General features: G+C 37.1%; 1 protein-coding gene across 2 annotated transcripts in view; it reads right to left on the bottom strand.

The window, feature by feature from the left end:
* Positions 1 to 23,348, bottom strand: part of DPYD (dihydropyrimidine dehydrogenase) — a 922,996-nt gene that overhangs the window by 490,804 nt on the left and 408,844 nt on the right. For both annotated transcript variants that reach the window (XM_070779940.1, XM_070779937.1), the window contains exon 12: positions 5,673 to 5,857. In XM_070779940.1, coding sequence (XP_070636041.1) covers positions 5,673 to 5,857 — 185 coding nt within the window. The remainder of the gene's footprint in view (positions 1 to 5,672; positions 5,858 to 23,348) is intronic.

Raw genomic sequence — 23,348 nt, 5'->3', positions numbered from 1 at the left:
TGACACGAGCACTTTTTTATTCAAACAATTATTACCACATTTCTGCCCCACTGCATACATCAAATTAAATTCCCAAGCTGGGTATTCTCATCAATTTTTAACCCCAGTATTACAACAGATCCTTTCTCCTATTTTTTCCATATATTCTCCATGTTCAGGGTCTCCACTAGCCCAGAAAGCCTTTTGGTGAAATAAAACAAAGCTGTTGCACAGGTGCAAGGTTTATGGAGCAGGCAGAAAACACCTTTATGACAATTCAAGGAAGACACTTGCTCTGAATAGAAGCAGCACAACAACATTGTTCAGTGAGTGCAGCTCGGTCTGGATTTCAGCCAACTGGTACCCTTGTTTGGGCACCCCTTGCACAGTGAGCATGCTATGCAATCTTATCTAGCAGTGTTCTTTAAGTTCCAACAATTCAAATCACTCAATGTTCTTACAGTTTTTCTTACCTTCCCGCTTTACTCATATCCTGATTTTTATGAAGTCTGCTGACTCCATATCCTGATACCTACAGCCAGACAGAATCAATCATCATCTCTTCTATACTTTCTTGTGCCTTTACACTTAATATTATTGCGTTTGCTAATTTGTATTATATGTATGTTTACATAACTATTCTTAAAGCACCATTTAAAAAAATATTGTTTATTGGATGAATGAATGAATCCATGCAAGAATGACTACATGGAGAGACAGATTGATAAATGGATAAATTGCAAATGGATAAATAAGTGAATCACTAGATAAAATGTTCTTATCATTATCTGAAATAGTCTCTTTCACTCTTCATCTATTAAAATACTATACTTACCTTCACATTCTATTCAAATCTCCAATTTTATAACTTTTCTTGATACCATTTTAATTGTTCTCAGGGAACAATCTCTAATAATTTACAAATAAATATTTATTATTTTACTAAGAGCTTTCCATAAATTCTCTTCTGTATTTTTCCCTGAAATCCAATAGAGTAGCAACTTTATCATTTCTCCTTTATTAATGACCATTAATAACTTATTGATATTAATAATTATCAATATTAATTTATTAATAATTCATTTATTTTCTCCTAAGAACTCCACGTCTTGGAACAATTATGTGATTTTACCAAAGTCATACAGTTTGAAACTGCTAGAATGGGATTTGAAATCTGGTCTGTTCAATCCACAACCCAAAAATGTAATGACTCTTTATACTTCCCCTCATTTATTCACTTTGGTACCCTCCCAAAGTGAAGTGTTAGACCAAGAGCTGGTACTCAATAAGTGGTAATTGACTAAATTAACTAATAAAGTATAAGTAAAGATCACTTCAGATAACTATGAGAATACTGAAATCTCAACATAGGTGTCTTTAATAATCACTTTGTATATTTCTTTTAAAACAAGAGGACAACACAGTTTTTCAAAATTGTATATAGTGCATATGCATGGACAAAGCAAGCGTGGCACGTGTTTGCATAACGTTTAATTACAAAAAATACTTATTCTTTAAAAATCTTCAAGATTATGTCTAAAAAAAAGTATATCTTAATTTAAAAAAGTATATTACAAAGAAAGTCCATCCAACTGCAATGACTGCATGCATGAAATAAGACTATAATGTACACACACAATGTTTTTTTAAAAATCCATTATCCAGTGTTACATTTTTCCCTAAAAAGCATAATATAAGACAAGGTGTTATAAGCTTTCATTCATAAATATATTTCAGGCATTATAGAAAGTTTTCTAAATGAATACTACAGTTCTTACATTCATAAGAAAACACTATTTACAGTGCTAATTATATAACAAATTTTTAGTTCTAATTCTTCTTTAAATTCCTTTAAAATCAATTATCACTATACATTTTTTCTATTTAATAAATGAATACATTTTTTATTTTGAGGATATATTAGTAAATAGCACACCACTGGCTAGTGCAGTATCAGACCGGTAAGCAGACTCTAATCAGGGAAACACAGGATGTTAAAGAACACACCAGGAAGAATGTGTTCCTGGAAGAGGAGGAGAAGGCAAAACCTGAAGGGCAAGAGGGATGCAGACTTGTGAAACGATTGGAGTTGGGAAAGGACCAGATGTAGGAGAAATCTTGATGTGTTAGGGGAAATTCAAATTGGTTTCACGAGCGAAGGAGTACAAAGGGGAGTATGGGTTTCCCAGGTGGCTTAGTGGTAAAGAACCCACTGGCTAATTCAAGAGACACAGAAGACATGAGTTTGATCCCTGGATTGGGAAGATCCCCTGGAGGAGGGGATGGCAACCCACTCCAGTATTCTTCCCTGGGAAATCCCATGGACAAAGGAACCTAGCAGGCTACAGTCCATGGGGTCCACAAAGAATCTGACATTACCGAGTGATTGAACACACAAAGAGGAGTATACTCCACTTGAATATAAAGAGGAGCCTCTGAAGAGTTTTAAATGAAGAGCTTGTATGCTAGAAAGAAAACTCTGGCTTCAGTACAGGGGCCTTGAATTTGACAGAAGGAAACTGGAGACAATTTTAAGAGGTGACAGAGGCCAGAACTAAGATACTGACTGTATAGAAAGAAAAATCCTACTTCATCTGTATATTCCTTTTTATTCTCATAATTGCCTAGCACTTTGTATCTAGCACCCTCACAGAAAGGTGGAAGTGTTAACTTTACCTGACAGAGATTTTACCTACCTTCCATTTTAACTCTGTTTTAAAGTGCCATTCAATACTTTGTTTGACTGATCTGAATCCTGCAGCCAAATCCAAAATGCTTACTGGTCACTAATTTTTAATTTTTATATATTAAAAACTATCATTGCTAGAAATTATATATATATATATATTAAAATCATATGCACTTTTTTCATCATACTTAAGAGTCTATATCTTTTATGAATAAGTGGAAACTAAGTAAAATGACTGTTCATTTCTATCAGTTCACATTTATCAGATTTAGGAAAGTAGAAAGATAATAATGAATTAAAAAACACTCTTAAGAATCCCTTTGAATGATAATTGTGAAGCACCATAAAACTACCACCTCCAAAAGTATAGTAAATATTTTCTATGTCATCTTAAAAGCTATAAATGGATTTAAATATATAGAAAACAATAACACTAACCATTCTCCACTTGCCTGTGTTCAATTTTACCTTTTCAAATCTCTTTAGCATTGCTTCCTTCCTATCATTTTCACTTCTGCAAACTGAATTCACATCTTCAATAGGTTTTTTGCTGGCCTAGCACAGAAGCCTTTTCTCCTGAGTCCACTCTCATTTCTTCAAGGAGCTAACAGACTGGTCAGTGACATGTCTGATCAACTAAAAATTGTATTTCACACAAAAAAAATGAAATTAAAATAAGTTTATGAAAGTCTTTATAGGGATCAAGTTGACCAGGTATATATGAGAGAGGGAAGAAAAGAAATTTAAATAAGTAGCTCATAAAGAAGAGTGTACACAATTGTACTGTTTTACGAGAAAAAATATATGTATCAGCACACTAGTGTAACTCTTTCAACTGTGTTTTCTTAAGAAATAACTCTATTCTGAGACTATGCTGTTACCTACTTTTCTCATGAAGTAGACTGTTAATAAATGAAAGTAAATATAATTTCATGTGTTTGAATCTCTATTTTAATGCTATTACGCAGCAAAATAAGAAGCCATCGACAGTATATTGGTTTCCAAATTGACTTTGAAAGTTTTATTAGCCTGAGGAATCCAGAGTCTCTTTGCTTTCTGCCAAAAAGTGAAAGAAAATGGCAGAAAGCACAGAAGAACTATATAGCCTCTAGATGAAAGTGAAACAGGAGAGTGAAAAATCTGGTTTAAAACTCAACATTCAAAAAACTAAGATCAAGGCATCCGGTCCCATCACTTCATCTGCCAATTCATGGCAAATGTTTTCCCCATGTTTTAATGGAAACAGACTTTATTTTCTTGGGCTCCAAAATCACTATAGATGGTGACTGCAGCCATGAAATTTAAAGATGCCTGCTCCTTGGAAGAAAAGCTATGACAAACCTAGATAGCATATTAAAAAGCAGAGACACTACTTTACTGACAAAGGTCTGTATAGTCAAACATAGTCAAAGCTATGTTTTTTCCAGTAATCATATATTGATATGAGAGTTGAACCATTAAGAAAGCTGAGCATCTAAGAATTGATGCTTTTGAACTGTGGTGTTGGAGAAGACTCTTGAGAGTCCCATGGGCAGCAAGAAAATCCAACCAGTCAAGCCTAAGGGAAATCAGTCCTGAATATGGACTGATGCTGAAGCTGGAACGCCAATATTTTCGCCTCCTGGTGAGAAGAACTGACTCACTGGGAAAGACCCTGATGCTGGGAAAGATTGAAGGCAGGAGGAAAAGGGGACAACAGAGGATAAGATGGTTGGAGAGCATCACTGACTCAATGGATGTGAGTTTGAGCATGCTCTGGGAGTTGGTGATAGACAGGGAAAGCAGGCATGCAGTAGTCTATTGGGTTGCAAAGACATGACTGAGTGACTGGACTGAACTGAATCCAGAGTCTGAGGACCACTGATGTAGAGGATTTGACTCTAGGAATCAGAAATTTTAAATACAGGAAGTAAAACAAGTTTAGGAGGTTGTGTTTGGTTTAAAAGCAGTGAGTTTGAAGTGTAGGTAAAATATATATACAAGTCGAGTACTGAATTTGAAATGTTGTTTAGACAAGTGAAGATGTTTAGCAGCCAGTGAGACCATGGACAGAATTTCCTACTGGAGATACACAGTAGGAAGTTAAGCACATGGGTGCCCTGGGAGAATACTAGGAATATAAGAAGAGAAGAATGAGGAAACACAAAAAAGGGTGATAGGTTTGAGGACAGAAAAAGCAAAAAGAGCCAAAGCAGGAATCCATCCGCAGTGCTTGTCATGAACTGTTCCTGCTATGTGTTTCTGAGGTCATGGGGACACTCCAAAATACAGATGCTGCTGAGCCTGCAGTGGAAACCACCACCGATGCATCTCCCCAAAACACTGAACAGCTTCCCCAGTGGCTCAGTGGTAAAGAATCTGCCAGCCATGCAGGAGACATAAGAAACGCAGGTTCTATCCTTGGGTTGAGAAGATTGCCTGGAGGAGGGCGTGGCAATTCACTCCAGTATTCTTGCCTATAGAATCACATAGACAGAGGAGCTTGGCAGGTTACAGTCCATAAGATCTCAAAGAGTCAGACACGACTGAAGTGACTTAGCATGCATGCATGCAAAAACACTGCTTCCTAAATCACACTTTTGTCTCAGTGCACAGCCAGTAGGGTTTACAACTATACTGCTGCTGCTGCTGCTGCTGCTGCTGCTAAGTCACTTCAGTCGTGTCCAACTCTGTGCGACCCCATAGATGGCAGCCCACCAGGCTTCCCCGTCCCTTGGATTCTCTAGGCAAGAACACTGGAGTGGGTTGCCATTTCCTTCTCCAATACATGAAAGTGGAAAGTGAAAGTGAAGTCGCTCAGTCGTGTCTGACTCTTAGCGACCCCATGGACTGCAGCCTACCAGGCTCCTTCGTCCATGGGATTTTCCAGGCAAGAGTACTGGAGTGGGGTGCCATTGCCTTCTCCATACACCTTATAGAAATGCTCATATGAATAAGTAACAAAGATAAATGAAGTACTAATCCACTGGGAAAAAATTAACTGAATTTGATGGTAAACGCCTACCTGTATATATCTGTGAATGTACCAAGAGGCTTGCTTTCCATCATTCACGGCTTCCACTGTAGTGTTGGCTATACCAACCACATCACCACCTGCAAACACCCATGGCTCACTGGTTTGCATAGTTTCTGGATCTACTTCTGGGAGATCCCATCTGTTAAATTTTATAGGGCTCAAGGCTTCTTTTACTGCAAAAAGTGAAAGAAAGCAAGCAATGACTAATTTGTGCAACACATAACAATAATTTGAAAATTAAGAAAAATTATGGTTTAATTATTATTCAAGGGATTCAAAAAACTGTTTTTAATGAACCATAAAAATGGAAAGTTAATGAAATATCTGAGTTAACAATACATTCAAAGTGTACCGACTTAATCAACTCAAAATAAAACTCACAGTATAGATACAAGCAATATTTCAGATCTGGTATTTTTGTCTAAGAATCTTAGACAAAATGGGAGACTACAGTCCTTTAAATATTATAAATGTTATAAAAAGCATTTCTAAAACTTTGTCCATAACCATTATTTTCACAAATTTATTACTTATATGACCCCAAATTTATTTCTGTGTAACACCGGTGTAAGTTATATTATGAATTTGAGTCAATTGCCAATATCTTCCTTTCACAGAAAGTTTTATAAACAAGAAAAAATCTTATACATTTTCATCAAGTTTTTTACATTTAATGTTAGGTGATTTAATGAATCAAGAATACAGTTAAAATTAGCCAGCAAAAATCAACAAATGCAAACATTAACATTAGTTCTTTGGGGAAATTTCTCTGTAAAAGAGATTTAAATTTTCTGCTAAATATGCTGTGTCCCAATGAATTTAAACATGTCAGAAAAAGGGAGAAATTGAATCCTATTAAGAAAAAATTTCTAAAGAAGTTGACTAGACACATGATCTGGATATTTGGAAGAGATGAAAGAAAGTAAGTTAGATAAGAAGTTGATCTAGAGAAGAAATGAAGAAAGGTAGATCGTACCATATATGATGGAGCAAACTGAGCCAATGTTTAAGATAAAATGTTCTTTTCAGATATTCACGCGATAAATTTTAAGCAGAGCTTCTCGTGTGTCTGTGTATGTACTAAGTCACCTTAGTCATGTCCAACTCTTTGCCAACCTATGGAGTGTAGCCCACCAGGCTTCTCTGTCCATGGGATTCTTCAGGCAAGAATACTGGAGTGGGTTGCCATGCCCTTCTCTAGGTGATCTTCCTGACCCAGGGATTGAACTCACATCTCTTATGTCTTCTGCATTGATAGGTGGGTTCTTTACCACTAGTGCCACCTGGAAAGCCCTACAAGTTCTCATGATATACTAAAGGGAGCTATTCTTTACTGTAATTGAAAAGAAAATATAACTACGTAAACTAAGGGCTTCCCTTGTGGCTCAGACGGTAAGTATCTGCCTACAATGCAGGAGACCCGGGTTCGATCCCTGGGTCGGGAAGTTCCCCTGGAGAAGGAAATGGCAACCCATTCCAGTATTCTTGCCTGGAAAATTCCATGGACAGAGGAGCCCGGTAGGCTACAGTCCATGGGGTCACAAAGAGTCGGACACGACTGAGCAACTTCACTTCACTTCACTTCAAACTAAGGGAGAAGATAATAGAAGTTCTTGGAGCACAAAAGTTAGTTGTTGAATAGACTGACAATTTAAGTTCAAAATTAAATAGCCAAGTGTAAAAACAAAATAAGTTATTCTAATTTTTTTTTCCTGAACAATAAAGAAAAAATATAAAAATAAACTCTGGTACATGTTTGTAGCTTTCTGCTTGAAACAGATTAGAATTCTAGAAAACCATTAAGGGACTATTGTTTTTTTTTTTTGTTGTTGTTGATTGTGCTTTCTCCACAAGACTGTAGGTTCCATGAGAACAAGAATATATCCATGCTGTGGTGCTTACCACTGTGTCACCAAGCCTAGTGTATCACTTAAAACACGGAAGACACTCAATTCAATGGATAGATGAATGGATTGATGGATGGATGGATGAATAAATTAGTAGATGGGTCAATGCCATCATGCTCAGGTTTTTATTTAAAAATCTACTGTTTGTATCTCTGATGCAAATTCACCTTTCATTGAGAGCAAAATTTAATATACATATAATTATTTTCAATGCAGGATGGCATTATGAGAAGATTTTTCTAATGTTTTTAAAGGTCACATGGAAAGAAACCTTAACATTTGTTCCCTATTGCATAAAAGATCATCACTACCATCTGTTGACAGTTACCTGAGTTTCAAAACTTTGATAGTGAGCATGACTCATCTGTTCAACTTATTATAATAAAGGTAACTGTTAACACACCATCATTGAATGGTATAGCCGCAAGGGAAGCCCAAGAATACTGGAGCAGGTAGCCGATCTCTTCTCCAGGGGATTTTCCTGACCCAGGAATCAAACCAGGGTCTCCTGCATTGCAGGCAGATTCTCTACCAACGGAGCTATCAGGGAGTCCCATAGATAAGCATAAACATATGCAAGAGATAAAAAATAATTCTCCTGTATAAGAAATGACCTTATTTGTCCAAGACTTTGATACAACCTTGTCCTGTATAGAATATGAAATAAAGATGATTTTTAAATGAGAAGGAATTCGAAACTATTTCACTAGGAGATCAAAGCCTTTTTATACATTTTTCTCATTTTTTATAGGAATACTCTTGAAGGTTAGCACAGATTTCACTTTAAGCTTGAGCAAGGCAGGGATTATGCCTTAGTTATCTTTGATTTCCCACAGCAGCTATTAGTCAAAGCCATATATACTGTGAAGTTATTGAAGATTAAGCTCCAGGGTCCCTCACTTGCGTGGGCCTCTTTCAAGACCTAAATTTGAATTTGCAATTTTTTTCTTTTTTTATAGAAAAGCCCTCAAATTATATAGGCTTCAGGTCTCACAAAATTTGAATCTATTGAATCTATTCAAGCTCAGTGAATTGTAAATAGTAGGTGCTGAATAAATGCTTGAATTAAAGTGAAATTCATGAGTAATGTGTTTTATACTTTTTTATGATTTAATGCACATGGTATGATTCACTTTAATATTAGAGTGCCATTACTAATTCAGTCAATAAATAGTCAGGAGATGTTACTAGAAGTTTAATAAGTAATTATTGCATTTCTTAAAATATTTAGCACCAACACTATAAATCAACCTAGGAATATGTATTTGTGAATTCAAAAGCACTAATTCTATTCACAGGTCTTTCCATTAGATACACATTGTATTATTTTATGTCTCTAGACATTCATATATACTCATGTTTACTTTTTAAATTATGCTCTCTTTCCTCAATATTTGATTCAATTATAACTTAAAGTCTTAGATCTGACTACAAACTGTTTTAATTATATTCTATCATTTGTAACATCCAACTAACCTCATAAATAATCAAATAATTTCCTGATACTCTATTCCAAAAGAGAATTTATGTCTCATATTAAAATTATCTCAGCTCTCTTTTAAAAATCATCTATTTAACTCCCCCCTACTCTTTTTTAGAGGCCTTCAAGTTTAAAATGTCCATAGGTTCATTTAATAAATAAATAGAACGCAATGAGGGACCAAGCATTTGGTTATGCTGTTATGAAATAGTATAGCAAAGCTTACATCAATCAAAATAAAAATCGTTTCTTTGCATTTTAATATCTAATAGTTCAACTTGTCCTTTATCATTTGGACAAACTTTATCATTGAAAAAGTAGAATATGGACAGCTTATAAGAATATAAGTGACCCTTAAGTGAGTCAGAAATGTTTTCTATCAGTGGCACTAAGCAGCTAACACAAGAATGACTGTTCATTACAACTAGAGCAGCAGATAATTAGGATCATTTCCCTATAAGCACAATAGACTCAATATTTAAGCATGAGAGGTAGAGAGAGAGAAAGAAAGAGACAGAGAGAAAGAGGGGGGATCATTAATTTTCTGAAATTTTGTTGATTCTGACTGGATCCAAGTAACACTTGGATACTGTGGATCCAAGTAACACTTTTTCACAATTTCAATGACTCTTTTGAAAGACAGCAGTTATTTCCATCATTTAATCATACTTTTAAAGCTCCAAAGTATTTAAGTTAGAATGCAAATTAAAGATTCAGTGAAAAAAACTACATGTGCTTTTATTCATAATTTGTCAGAAAGGAGTTCATTTATTTAGCTGCTTCTTACGAGGGAGACTTTCATCGTCATTGTAACCATCCTTCTATGAACTCCTCACAGCTCTCTTACATCTCTGCTGATACGTCTAACTTGGGATACAATAAAAATAAGTCTCAGAAGGATATCTTCTGTTCTGCCTTTATCTGGCTTGGAAAGAGTGAAAGCATAAGTGGATGAAAAATGTATATTTACATTTGCAAACCAAATAACTGCTTGTCATTTCCTGTGAAGTGTTAAATGAATATTAATAGAAGGATTGTATTATTTTCTTTCTTGTTTATAAAATAATGGGGGTGGGTAGAGTGGGATTTTCTGTTACAATCATACACAGTTTCCCCACAGATTTTTGTGAGATTGCATCTTGCTGGAGACTGCAGCATATGCCCTGGTAGCTCCGTAGATGAACAGAAAAAGAACTTGAAAAAGAATCCCAAAATGTGCTTATTCACAGCCTATATTATTCTGCAAATGGGAGAGAAATGTGTTAAATGATATGGTGCCTGGAATTTTATGCAGTCTTTAAAAGGAACAAAAACATCCTTTATTCATACCAAACATTCAAGATTTATGTTAATTTTCGGCTTTAATTACTACTATGTTCCAATGAGCTGATTTAAAAAACAAAGACACTCTGAGGTAGCTTTAAAACAAGAAACGGTTTTGAAATAGGAACTTTTAGTCAACTTAATGTTATGCATGAAATGATTTTTTTATATAGACTTAATTGTATTGTGACACACAAGTTCTTCAATAAGCCACAGCTTAAAATTGCAGAAACCCTCCCTGAGGGACACATCACTAGCAGATGCAGATTGCCAAGGTCAATTAAACTGATGTAGCTGTGCTGTCATATATGTAGAAGAGAAACCCGTGAGCATATGACAAGTATATTTCTCAGTGTTTATAAAAAGATGTCAAAGATGTTATATTTTAGTACATAAATATAAATTAATTCTCCATAAACAATAAAACAATACAACAGAAATTATAATGAAGAAGGATTATTAGTATTTTTCAGTGAATTTGAGATGCTATAAAACAATGGGGGGAATAAAAAAAATTCCAACATTTATAAGAAAATGATATCTTGAAAACAGATGAATTCATCTATGTGCTTGTTGTTTAATTTTACATAACCTCTTAGCCAATAGGACCAAAGCACAATGAAACAAAACGACAAGCTGAGGCAATAACCTCAGTAAATCAGAGCTGAAAACAAAATATCAGCAAGAGCAAATAAATTCTAATTACAGGGCCAGGATATCAGAACTGTTTAAATAGAATAAGCTGGGGTGAGGAGGGGACAGAACCACAGAATGCCTAAGAATATCAAGTCCCGAAGGCATGAGCTCTGTCCTCACATCTCCCTCTTCCTCTAAGTATTCGAATCAATATGCAGTCCATTCCCAAACACAAGGGAGAGAACAATCAAGGTTCATCAACTTCTTTCTGTAAACCCATTAAAAGTCAACCTTGATGCTTTACCTTCCTCCCCGTCTTGGACCTCAAGTAACTCTGGTTCTTTTTAGAATATCATCTTTCTCTTATTCTCCTCTGTCACCTCCTACGTTGAATGAAAGTGAAAGCTGCTCAGTAGTGTCCGACCCTTTGCAACCCCATGAACCATTACAATCCATGAAATTCTCCAGGCCAGGGTACTGGCATGGGTAGCTTTTCCCTTCTCCAGGAGCTCTTCCCAACCCAGGGATTGAACCCAGGTCTCCGGCATTGCAAGCGGACTCTTACCAGCTGAGCCACAGGGGAAGCCCAAGAATACTGGAGAGGGTAGCCTATCCCTTCTCCAGTGGATCTTTCCAACCTTGGAATCGAACTGGGGTCTCCTGCATTGCAGGTGGATTCTTTACCAACTGAGCTATCAGGGAAGCCCTAGGTTGAATAACCTGGGTCTCTCTTCTCACTGCAATTCTCACATCTTCTTCTATCTAATTTCTTAATTTACACTGACTTCCTACCTTTTTCACCACCCAATTATTCCTTTCAGTTTATCCCTCTTATGAAAATATGGTGTTTATTGTCACCAAATTCCATGACCTCAGTCCTCCTCGCTTTTCCCTTTCTATAGCACCCATTAGCTGAATCATGTTAATTTTGATCTCTTTCTCTGATTTGCAGAATGCTACTCTATCTGGGCTCTCATTCTTTTTAAACTGTCCATGGGCTCCATCTGGCTACGCCTCATCTCATCCTCCTCCTCTTTGTAGCTCTCAAACATCATCTGCTACACTTCACTGCATCAGAAATTATAGTCATGCAGTCCATGGGGTCGCAAAAAGTCGGACACGACTGAGTGACTTCACTTCACTTCACTTCTGTCTTTAAACTTCATCTCTCTGGAAGTGACTTCAAATGCTACCTTCCACTTTTTTATTCTGACACTCCCATCTGCCTGGTTAGAGATTCCAATGTGGATGTTCTACTGTCCCTCCTAAATCATCACATCTAAAACCCAGTTCAACAGCTTCCTCTGGGCCTTTCACATTTTACAAGTGATTATCAGTAAGCTTGGTTTTTCATGTCTCCTTCTCATTGTGACCACCAAAGCTTCACTGAAACTCTCTTCACTATGATGATCCAGAGGGCCATATCCAGCGACTCTTCCAGTGATCGGCCCAGTTCAGGACCAGGACTAGGGTGAGGTGGGGTGAGGCATCCAAATAGTAAGATTTAAGAAGGTCTTTAGGCACAAGATCATGCAAAGGCAGTTCACTGCCTCAACTGTCTCAACCTAAGCATGGGACTGCCTTCCTTGACTTCTCAGGAGCTCTCAATAGATAACCACTTCCTCCTCATAAAAGTCCCTTATCTAGGCTTCAATGACACCACACTTCCTGCTTTTCCATGTGCCTCCATGATCACACTTTAACCTTTACTGCTGTTTTTTTCTATTCTCCTTTACCAAAAAACAAAAACCTGGAAATAGGCCTTAATTTTGGTATAATTTTTCAATTTTTTCTCTCCAATCATCTTATTATGTGGCCAATTACCATATACTAACAACTGAACAGAAGGAAACGCTCTCCTAGTTACTTCCTACATCTCATTCACGTCATCCTCACCTAATGAAGAACAAGAAAAGCAATTAGCATTTATTGATCCCTTGTGTATGGCAGACATATCCGATTCTGGATGTTTCCATACAGTAATCTCATTTAGATCACAACACAATTCTTTAAGTTAGGTATTATTAGTAGCATCCTAAATACAGCTAAGAGATGGAAAAGTCAGTATATCAGTTTAGCCACTCAGTCGTGTCCGACTCTTTGTGACCCCATGGACTGCAGCATGCCAGGCTTCTCTGTCCAAGACCAGCTCCTATGAAACCAGTTATTTCTCACTTCCAAGCTCTTCTTGCCACTGACCCTTGGTGTGAGGGCAAGAAAAAGCCAGGGATAGACCAAAAACCGTCTCTCTACTGGGAACAATGCTGCTAAGTCGCTTCAGTCATATCTGACTCTGTGCGACCCCATAGACGGCAGCCCACCAGGCTACTCCGTCCCTGGGATTCTCCAGGCAAGAACACTGGAGTGGGTTGCCATTTCCTTCTCCAATGCATGAAAGTGAAAAGTGAAAGTGAAGTCGCTTAGTTTTGTCCGACTCTTCACGACCCCATGGACTGCAGCCTACCAGGCTCCTCCACCCATAGGATTTTCCAGGCAAGAGTACTGGAGTGGGGTGCCATTGCCTTCTCCAAACAATGGGAGAAGGCAATGGCACCTTCTTCTTCTTCTTCTGGGAACAATGGGAATAACTAAAATGAAGCAGATTGGAGTTGAAGAGACAGTGATTATTTTTCTTGTAGGTCTTATTTCCACAATTTGAGAGTCAGTTCATTATAGAGAAGAAGCCCAAATATTTCCCTTTAAAAATAAAGCTTCTAAAGAAGGTCTCTGGGCTTCTCAAGTGGCTCAGTGGTAAAGAATCTGCCTGCTAAGCAGGAGATACATGTTCGATCTCTGGGTTGGGAAGATCCTCTGCACAAGGAAATGGCAACCCACTACAGTATTCTTGCCTGGAAAATCCCATATCCAGAGGAGCCTGGCAGGTTACAGTTCATGGGGGTTTCAAAGAGTTGGACAGGACTTAGCAATTAAACAGCAACAAAGAAAGACTCTATATGACAATTACGCTGACAAGTAGAATAGGCACTTGCCTAATACCTTTTGATTGATTTAACTATTTGAATTATCCACTGCTATATTTAAAAAAAAAAAATGTTCATTTGGATATGCTTGTAGAACTCAGACAATGTAAAAGTACAGATTTAATTTTCTTTCCTTCCTTGCCCAGGATAAGCTTAGGCTCCCCAAATTAAATACAAAAGATAGATGTCAATAATAGCCTGTAGCAACTCCTTTTGTTTTACTTGTATTCTACAGGGAGTCTCCTTCTCATTTCCTAAACTGACCAACTAATCAATTCAGAATTAAAATTGCCTAAGCACTTCACCTTGATTTGCTTATTCCTCTGCAATAATTCCATCTATTTAAAACACTAAACTCCTTGAAGATTTGATTTCATTTTCTCTGGAAGAGATCTCTCAAGGAGGTCAGTGTCCTTGAAGAAAATATATGGGGATTGTTTTCAAATTCTCTGTTGGATTCCCAAATGCTGCACTTTGATTTGCTTATTTATATTCAATGATACCGTCTACTTAAGACTACAAACTCCTTGAAGGAATAGACCATCCTTTAATCTGATTTGGACTATAATCATCATAATTCTATGCACATTTGGGTGCTTAATACCTCTTGATAATTAGGAGACAGTGAAAAAAAAGTGGAAAGGCTACTGAAATATTTTATATAACTTCTCAGTGAAAGAACTTTTTAAAATGTTGAATGATATCATCAAGTGTTAGAAATAATTACAGAAAGGGGTTAAAAAATGTTTAATATAAAATCCTCATTTGCTGCATTTAAAGCATAAATAAAAACAAATAGAAAGCCAGAAGTAAATTACACTACTTGTGAAAACAATATTATTAAAATATAAGTGAATACTGAAAAATATTTTAATTAACAAAATAAATCAAATGGAAAAGATTCCCTAAATAGAGCTTTAAAAGTAAGTCTATGTGTGTTTGACTGCCATGACTAATTATGTATCCATGTAATGTGTGTTCAATTTGGGCTTATTTAAATAGCAGAAATGCTCATTAGCTGCAGTATATCTGTGAAGCTTCAGTAAACAGTTTAATGGTTTTTATGTTTAACCAATTTCATAAGTTCCTGTAATTTTAGCTTTAGCAGCTCATTAATGTTATTTTTTGATATCCATCTTATGACTTTTTTTCCTTGTCAATCGGTGGCAGGCAGATTTCAGTGCAAATTTAAAACATACAATAGAATTTATTTTAAACAATTTTAGCACATAAGTAAATGCAAAAGTCAAAAATATAGGTTCTCTATAGAGTATTGATTGTATTACTATGTAGTCAATAAATATCTTTGGTACTGACAAAGGCTACATATTAAATAGAATTTGTGATGATAATAATGACAAATAATTATTGAGTGCCCCCATGAACATGTAGCTGGTTCTGGACGAGTCAACTCATGTTATCTCTTTGTATTTTCACAGAAGAGGTATTACTTTAATTGTATAGTTAGGAAACTGAGACTGAGCTAAGTTACACAGATTACTATCTCATAATTTGAACCTAACTACAAGCCACTATCGCTGTTCTAAGTGGGAATACCTGGAGTTCTTTATGGGCATTTGGAGATAAATACCTAAACCTTAGGAGAGGGCCCTACAACTTAAGATTAGATATAGTCATAGGATGGAAGAAGTTCTTAGAGAAAGAGCACAAGTCTGGGTAAAAATAGAATGAACCATTTATTTTTAAAGTGGTAGCAATCACTACCTGAGCTAAAGCCAGAAGAGGAATCATCAGAGTTTCATGAAGATCAAGGTATTTCTTTGTCACACAAGCCAAGAAGTGGTAATTTTAAGAAATGCCAAATACAAGAGAAATGTAAGGTAGATAACTAGATTTGAGGATCTGGAGGTCAATGAGCAGTAAAAAGAGGACTTTCGTAGATAAATGATGAAGGCAAAAATCAGAATAAAAGGGGTTAAGGAGAAAAGATCTGGCAAAGACAGCAAGGCAGTGCATACAGGATAGTCTTCTGGGAGTTTAATAACGATTGCATAGGGAAAAAAATTAAGGCAGTAGCTTGCATTCATTCATTCTATTAGCAAATATTCATTTATTATCTACTGTGTAGTAAATCCAGCTGTAGGCACTGTAGTAAAGCACAGATAAGGGACCTGTCCTTGTATAATGTACATTTCAGTTGGCAGAAGATAAAATAAATAAAAGTAAATAAGTGAACCAAATGATGGTGAAAATGGCTATGAAGAGAATGACATGAATGAGAGTGTTACGTGGGGAGGGGACTGAGAAGTAGAAGAGGTGCTGTAGTGGGGATGCGGGGGCACAGACGATTCTTAGATGAGATGACATCTGAGCTAATACATAAAGGATAAGACAGGGATAGCAGGTGAGGACCTTGAGGCAGATCATTCCAGGCAGAGGGAACCATTACAGAGGAGTTAGAATGAGCGGAAGTTGATGCATTTGGAGAGCTGAAGGGAGACTTTATGTGGGTAGAAGGAAGCAAGCGAGAAGAGAGGAGGCCAAGAGATAGGCAGAGGCTGATCGAGGAGGGCTTCAGAAGCTGGGAAGGATTTTATTCTAAATAAAGTAGGACAAAGTAGAATTGATTTGTTTTATGTATTTCATTCTAAATAAAGTAGGAAACCACTGGAGGGTTTGGAACAGGGGGATGAAATGATGTAATTTCTGTTTATAAAGCTGATTCTGATAGGATTACAAGGAAGAAAGAGTAAATGCAGGGTGACCAGTGAGAAGGTTACTAGTTTCTATGCAAGTGACAGTGGCCAGCATCTAACCATTGCCTCAACAGAAGGAGGACTGCCGGTCTTCATGTGACACTTAACATAAACATCACTTTCAAATGTTCTTGTCTTTACCTTGAATTTTCTGTAGGGGCATTTAGAATAAAGCAATCATTTCATTCTGTTCATCCCAACATTTATCCATCTCTTCATTCATCCATCTATCCATTCATTCAGTGACCCCTTGAGACTGCTGGGTACTTTGGATTAAAATATGAATAAATTATCCTGCAGTCCTACTGTCAACATAATTAGAATACATAAAGTGTATGGATTGAAACAGGAGAAGACCAGGAGCCGATTAACTATATGTTTTACTCTGTGGTGAGGGGAACGTATTTCATCGACATGGCCCTTTAGATTTCAGGTACCCACCAACTTTAGAATAAAATTCAAACACTTTAGTCTTACACTAAAACATTTTGTGAATTAGCAATGGTATATTTCAATGATATATATTATATGACTTTTTCTTGTTGGATGCCTTATGATCTAGCCAAAGGAATTACCCCTTGTATTATCCATCCTGTTCACTCTGACAAAATGTGCTTTTCCCTTGTCTCTAGTCTCTTAATTCCAACCCACTTCCCATCTCTATTACAAATACCCCTGCCTCCGTAAAACCTTCTTTGATGATTACAGCTGCAAGTCATCTCTCCATCCTGTGTGTTATGCTAACAGTGTATCTATTTCTCCTTGAGTCTACCTAATGGCATTTTTATGTGCATTTTCCCTCTCCTTTAGACTGCAAGCTCCTGTAGACAGAGTCAATGCATTCATTTTTTGTGAACTCAGGAGAACTTAACACAGAATCTAATAAACCGAGAATGAAAGCACAGGAAGTAAAGTCCCACAAGTATGTAGGAGGGCAGATTAGAAGGGTGTCAGAATTAAATAGAAGCATTTGGTTTCAATCCCACCATCAGGGGAGAATAACTTTAGATTCTAAAGCATGAGAGTAATGCAATGATACTGATGATCTAGTAGCTCATTTGGCATCAGTGTTCAAATACAGGGAAAACACTGGGCCATATTAAACCAAGTGAATCATCACTATACTTTTCAGAGGACTTGGAAAATCACTGGATGTTTGCTGAATACAATATGCTTGGTACTCTTTCATGCACTTGTATGGAAAAAGTGGTTGTGTAATTGAAAGTCCCTTGAAAACATTTTAAAGAGCTTCATAATCACAAAATACTATAAGAATGGTTAGAATGGAAACAAGGTGGGCATGAGACAGCATTGGAACATACAAAGCTTGAGTGAGACCTCTGAATACATGTTCAAATAAGAGCTGGCTTTCTCCTCCAGCAATGCCAGCATGTTGGGGAAATCTAATAAATTATATGAACATATTATATTTACATTAGGTATCTTCCATATTTGGGGGCTATATATTAAATATGCTTCCCAGCAGCTATTTGGTAAAGAATCCACCTGCATTTCATGAGACACAGGAGACACGGGTTCAATCCCTGGGTCAGGAAGATCACCTGGAACCCACTCCAGTATTCCTGCCCACTCCCATTCCAGTATTCTTGCCTGGAGAAACCCATGGAGAGAGGAGCCTGGCTGGCTACAGTCCACTGGGCTGCAAAGAGTTGGACACAATTGAAGTGACTTAGCACATATTAAATATGATTCAATGTAATTTCCTAATTCATAAAATTACAACTTATATGCATGTAGGTCAATATCTAATTTATCTGTCTGCTGCTGCTGCTGCTGCTAAGTTGCTTCGCTTAGGTCTGACTCTGTGCGACCCCATAGATGGCAGCCCACCAGGCTCCCCCGTCCCTGGGATTCTCCAGGCAAGAACACTGGAGTGGGTTGCCATTTCCTTCTCCAATGCGTGAAAGTGAAAAGTGAAAGTGAAGTTGCTCAGTCGTGTCCAACTCTTAGCGATCCCTTGGAGTGCAGCCCACCAGGCTCCTCCGTCCATGGGACTCTCCAGGCAAGAGTACTGGAATGGGGTGCCATTGCCTTCTCCGAATTTATCTGTCTAAAATAGGTATATTGTTATTTTTATTTTGTGCTTTCAGCCAAGAACACAAATGCAAAGTAATTAACAATAATCTGTAATATGAAATATATATTACTAAGATAATTAGCATAAAATCTACATCATTCCTAAATTTTTAATTTGACTAAATTTTGTATCTTGATTTTACATCATAGCAGCTTACTATATTTTAACACTTCACAAGAATATCAGGTTTAAGAATAAACTTGTAGTGTACCATGAACTAACTAGTATTTAAAAGGCAAATATAATAGGCTATATCAATAAAGCTCTTGACATGTATTACAGTCACTATATGCTGAATACCATTTTCCTACATTTGAAGATTTCTGTTCTCTGAAACAATTTTGTTATTTTTCCATTTTCTCCCTTCTTTTCCCAGCAAAACTTGTTACATGCCGCTGCTCTACTTCTTGTGTGTAATCTTTGATTTGATGGAAAAGTACTGATTTATCCACCGTCTCCCTGTAAGAATGCATATGATATCAACCACTAGTGAAACCTGGAAAATAAAGATAAGGGAAGGCTCTGAACAGAGCTGTTCACTGGGGAAACAAACCTATTCCTATGCAGTTATTAGAGGGAAGTAAAATAATTACAGAAATATCTTGTTATGCTTCCAATGGATGTCCAAGGCAGTTGTAAGTGATGTGATGTTGATTCCAAATCACTTTCAACACTGTTATCAGTTTGACCTCCTTCCTCATCACCTCCACCCCTTTACAGTAATTCCAAAGAAAAACTATGCAAAGACTCCATTATTTTGGATGGTTATTATGCAGAAATGCCAGTACGTGCTTTAAATTCTACCACTTTATTCTCACTCTTCACAGTATATGCTATCATAAAAAGATAATAAATGTTTCAGTGAGAAAAAAAAATCTGATAATTAGGGCAATTTTTAAGACAGTATGTACAGTTTTACTATTGGTTTTCTGAGAATGCTACTTTTCTAAAACAGGGTTAAAAGCAAGACAATGTACAGGGACTGAAAAGGGATTTATTCTCATCACTGGGCCAACAATACAAAGGATATATCAATGTTTTATTTCTCAGGATAATGGAAAGGTAGTATCAGGAACTACATGCATTAGTAAAACTGGGGGAGGTGCAGAATCACAGACTAAAACTGTCTTGATGCCCATGTCCTCCTAAAATATTTACCATCTAAAGATAAGCATAAGAAAGGCTGACTTTTTTTCCTGTTCATAATATGACAGATTCTTCTTGATTTCCAGAAGAAATGCCACATGTCCTCTTTATTCATACTTTTAAGAAACTGTCATCTAAGCTATAAGTTATAATAGTCTTTATTCATTAATCCAACCAATGAATAACCACTATTCTAGACACTAGGTTATGAAAGTGAAAAGACAAATGATATATAATGATACCTACTGTCTCTTTTCAATCTGAAACGTCTTAGTTCTAGTCCTATTTCCAGCTGTTGAATGGATTAGCAAATCCAAATGAAACACATCACCATTTCCCTCGGATCTATTTGCTCTACCTGCTGCATTCATGAGTTCTTCAGGCATTATATGGACATATCTGATTATATCCAGTTAGATCCCATGCTAGATTTTCCATATTCCACCTCTTTATCAAACAGATGACCAAATCATTAATGTCTGTGTAAAAAATACATCTGGATTCTGGATGTTCTTCAGTAGTGCTATGTCCTTTAACTTAACTTAAGCCTTAAGCAGTAACCATGCAAATTGACAGTCTTTTAACTGGTTTCATCAACACTATTCTGTCTTAATCCAAAGCCATCTTTATTACTATCACTGCCACCTTGGAGAAGCATGTTTATTTCACACTCCTGATGCTTCTTTTCATGTGGGGGAACAAATATTGGTATAATACTTGTGGTGTCACTCTGTATCTCACCTATCTTTAAAAAGCTGCAATCGGTAATTATAATTAGCAGATATGAAAGAAGAAATTAGGCTTGTGTGGCATCACCAATGCAACGAACCTGAACTTGGGCAAACTCCAGGAGATGGTGAGGAACAGGGAGGCGTGGCACACTCCAATCCATGGGGCCGCAAAGAGCGACTGGGCGACTGAACAACAACAGCACACCCTTGCCAAGAGTATAGCTTGACAGCTGCCCAGTTGAGGGTGCCTCCCTTCCTTTAAACTAAAAATCTTCCTGCTTCAGCTTCCCAACAGGGAACCTGCATTGTTGGATCACACCTGTGACTGGTGAGTAACTTACCTACTTCAGGCATCTAATAGCAGGAAACACATTTGTCTTCTGATATGAAGCACCTCAAGGGTGACTTCATGGTTTCCCAACTATTTGAAGAATATTATAAATGGTTCAAACCCAAGTAGAGAGAAGGAAGATCCAGCACCTACCAGAATTGCTACATTAACATAAAGATCTCTCCAATATTTGAGCCTCCTCATTTATCAGTTGGGTGTGTATAGGACAAAATTCACAACCCCTGGGTTAGCATGTAAGTCTCCTAATTTCACCTAAATTTGTAGACAAATTTCCTCCAATCTTACCGCTATCCACTTCCCACCTTATCTTAACATGCAGCATGTGCTCCAGCTAAACAGAATTTCTCACTGCTGTCTGGTCACCTGAGGCCGTTTATCAGCTTGCACCTTGTGTATGATATTCCCTCTAACAGAGAAAATCCTTGTTGTTGTTCAGTCACTAAGTCGTGTCCAACTCTTTGCAACCCCATGGACTGAAGCACACCAGGCTATCCTGTCCTTCACCATCTCCTGGAGCTTGCTCAAACTCATGTCCATTGAGTCGGTGATGCTATCTAACCACCTCGTCCTCTGTTGTCCCCTTCTCCTGCGTTCAATCTTTCCCAGCATCAGGGTCTTTTCTAATGAGTCAGCTCTTTGCATCAGGTGGCCAAAGTATTAGAGCTCCAGCTTCACCATCAGTCCTTCCAATGAATATTCAGGGTTTATTTCCTTTAAGATTGACTAGTTTGATATCCTTGCTGTCTAAGGAACTCTCAAGAGTCTCCTCCAACACCACAGTTCAAAAAGCATCAATTCTTCGACAATCAACCTTCTTTATGGTCCAAAGTTCACATTCATACGTGACTACTGGAAAAAACATAGCTCTGACTAAAAGGACCTCTGTTGGTAAAGTAATCTCTCTACTTTCTAATACACTGTCTAGGTTTGTCATGGCTTTTCTTCCAAGGAGCAAGCATCTTTTAATTTCATGGCTGCAGTTATCATGTGCAGTGATTTTGGAGCCCCCGAAAATAAAGTCTGTCACTCTTTCCATTGTCTGCCCATCTATTTGCCATGAAGTGATGGGACCAGGTGCCATGATCTTTGTTTTTTGAATGCTGAGTTTCAAGGCAGCTTTTTCACTCTCCTCTTTCACTTTCATCAAGAGGCTCTTTAGTTCCTCTTCGCTTTCTGCCATAAGGATGGTGTCATCTGCATATCTGAGGTTATTGATATTTCTCCCAGCAATCTTGATTCCAGTTTGTGCTTCATCCAGCCTGGCATTTCACATGATGTACTCTGCATATAAGTTAAATAAGCAGGGTGACAATATACAGCCTTGACATACTCCTTTCTCAATTTGGAACCAGTCTGTTGTTCCATGTCCGATTCTAACCTGTGCTTCTTGACCTGCATACAGGTTTCTCAGGAGGCAGATAAGGTAGTCTGGTATTCCATCTCTTGAAGAATTTTCCACCATTTGTTTTGATTCACAGAGTCAAAGGCTTTAGTATACTCAATGAAGCACACAATGAAGTAGAAGTCAATAGTCAATGAAGCAGAAGTAGAAATTTTTCTGGAATTCTCTTGCTTTTTCTATAATCTAACAGATGTTGGCAATTTGATTTGGTTCCTCTGCCTTTTCTAAATCCAGCTTGAACATCTGCAAGTTCTTGGTTACATGTTGAAGCCTATCTTGGAGAATTTTGAGCACTGCTTTGCTAGCATATGAGATGAGTGGAATTGTGCGGTAGTTTGAACATTCTTTGGTGTTGTCTTTCTTTGGGATTGAAATGAAAGCTGACCTTTTCCAGTCCTGAGGCCATTGCTGAGTTTTCCAAATTTGCTGACATATTGAGTGCAGAGCTTTCATAGCATCATCTTTTCAGGCTTGAGCAGGAGAAACTCCTACTCAAGCCCTACAATCCAAACCAAATATCACTTCAGATTAGCACATTATGCTACAGTGCATGTATTATTTACATGCCTGTTTCTCTCATTAGCCTATGTGAATCCCTGAAAGGCCAAGACTCCCTTTTACTCATATTTGTATTCTTAGTGCCTGGACAGTCCCTATAACATATTTGGGTATTAAAAAGTTATTCATTGAATGAAAAATAATGAGAGAATAAATAATAGAAATCATAAAATAAAAAGTTAAATTTTGGACATAAAAGTGAAATATTCAGACTTTCATGTATAATGATGAGAAAGAACATGCATGAAATAAGTAGGATGACAACTTTCTAAAGACATGGTATTTTTTTAATATAGCTTTTAAAAATGACTGTAAAATGACGACTTAATCTAA

The sequence above is a fragment of the Bos indicus genome, chromosome 3 (genome assembly GCF_029378745.1).
Source record: "Bos indicus isolate NIAB-ARS_2022 breed Sahiwal x Tharparkar chromosome 3, NIAB-ARS_B.indTharparkar_mat_pri_1.0, whole genome shotgun sequence".
In the NCBI taxonomy this organism is placed as follows: domain Eukaryota; kingdom Metazoa; phylum Chordata; class Mammalia; order Artiodactyla; family Bovidae; genus Bos; species Bos indicus.
The sequence above is the reverse complement of the archived record's forward strand: the minus strand, read 5'-3'. Positions and strand labels throughout refer to the sequence as shown.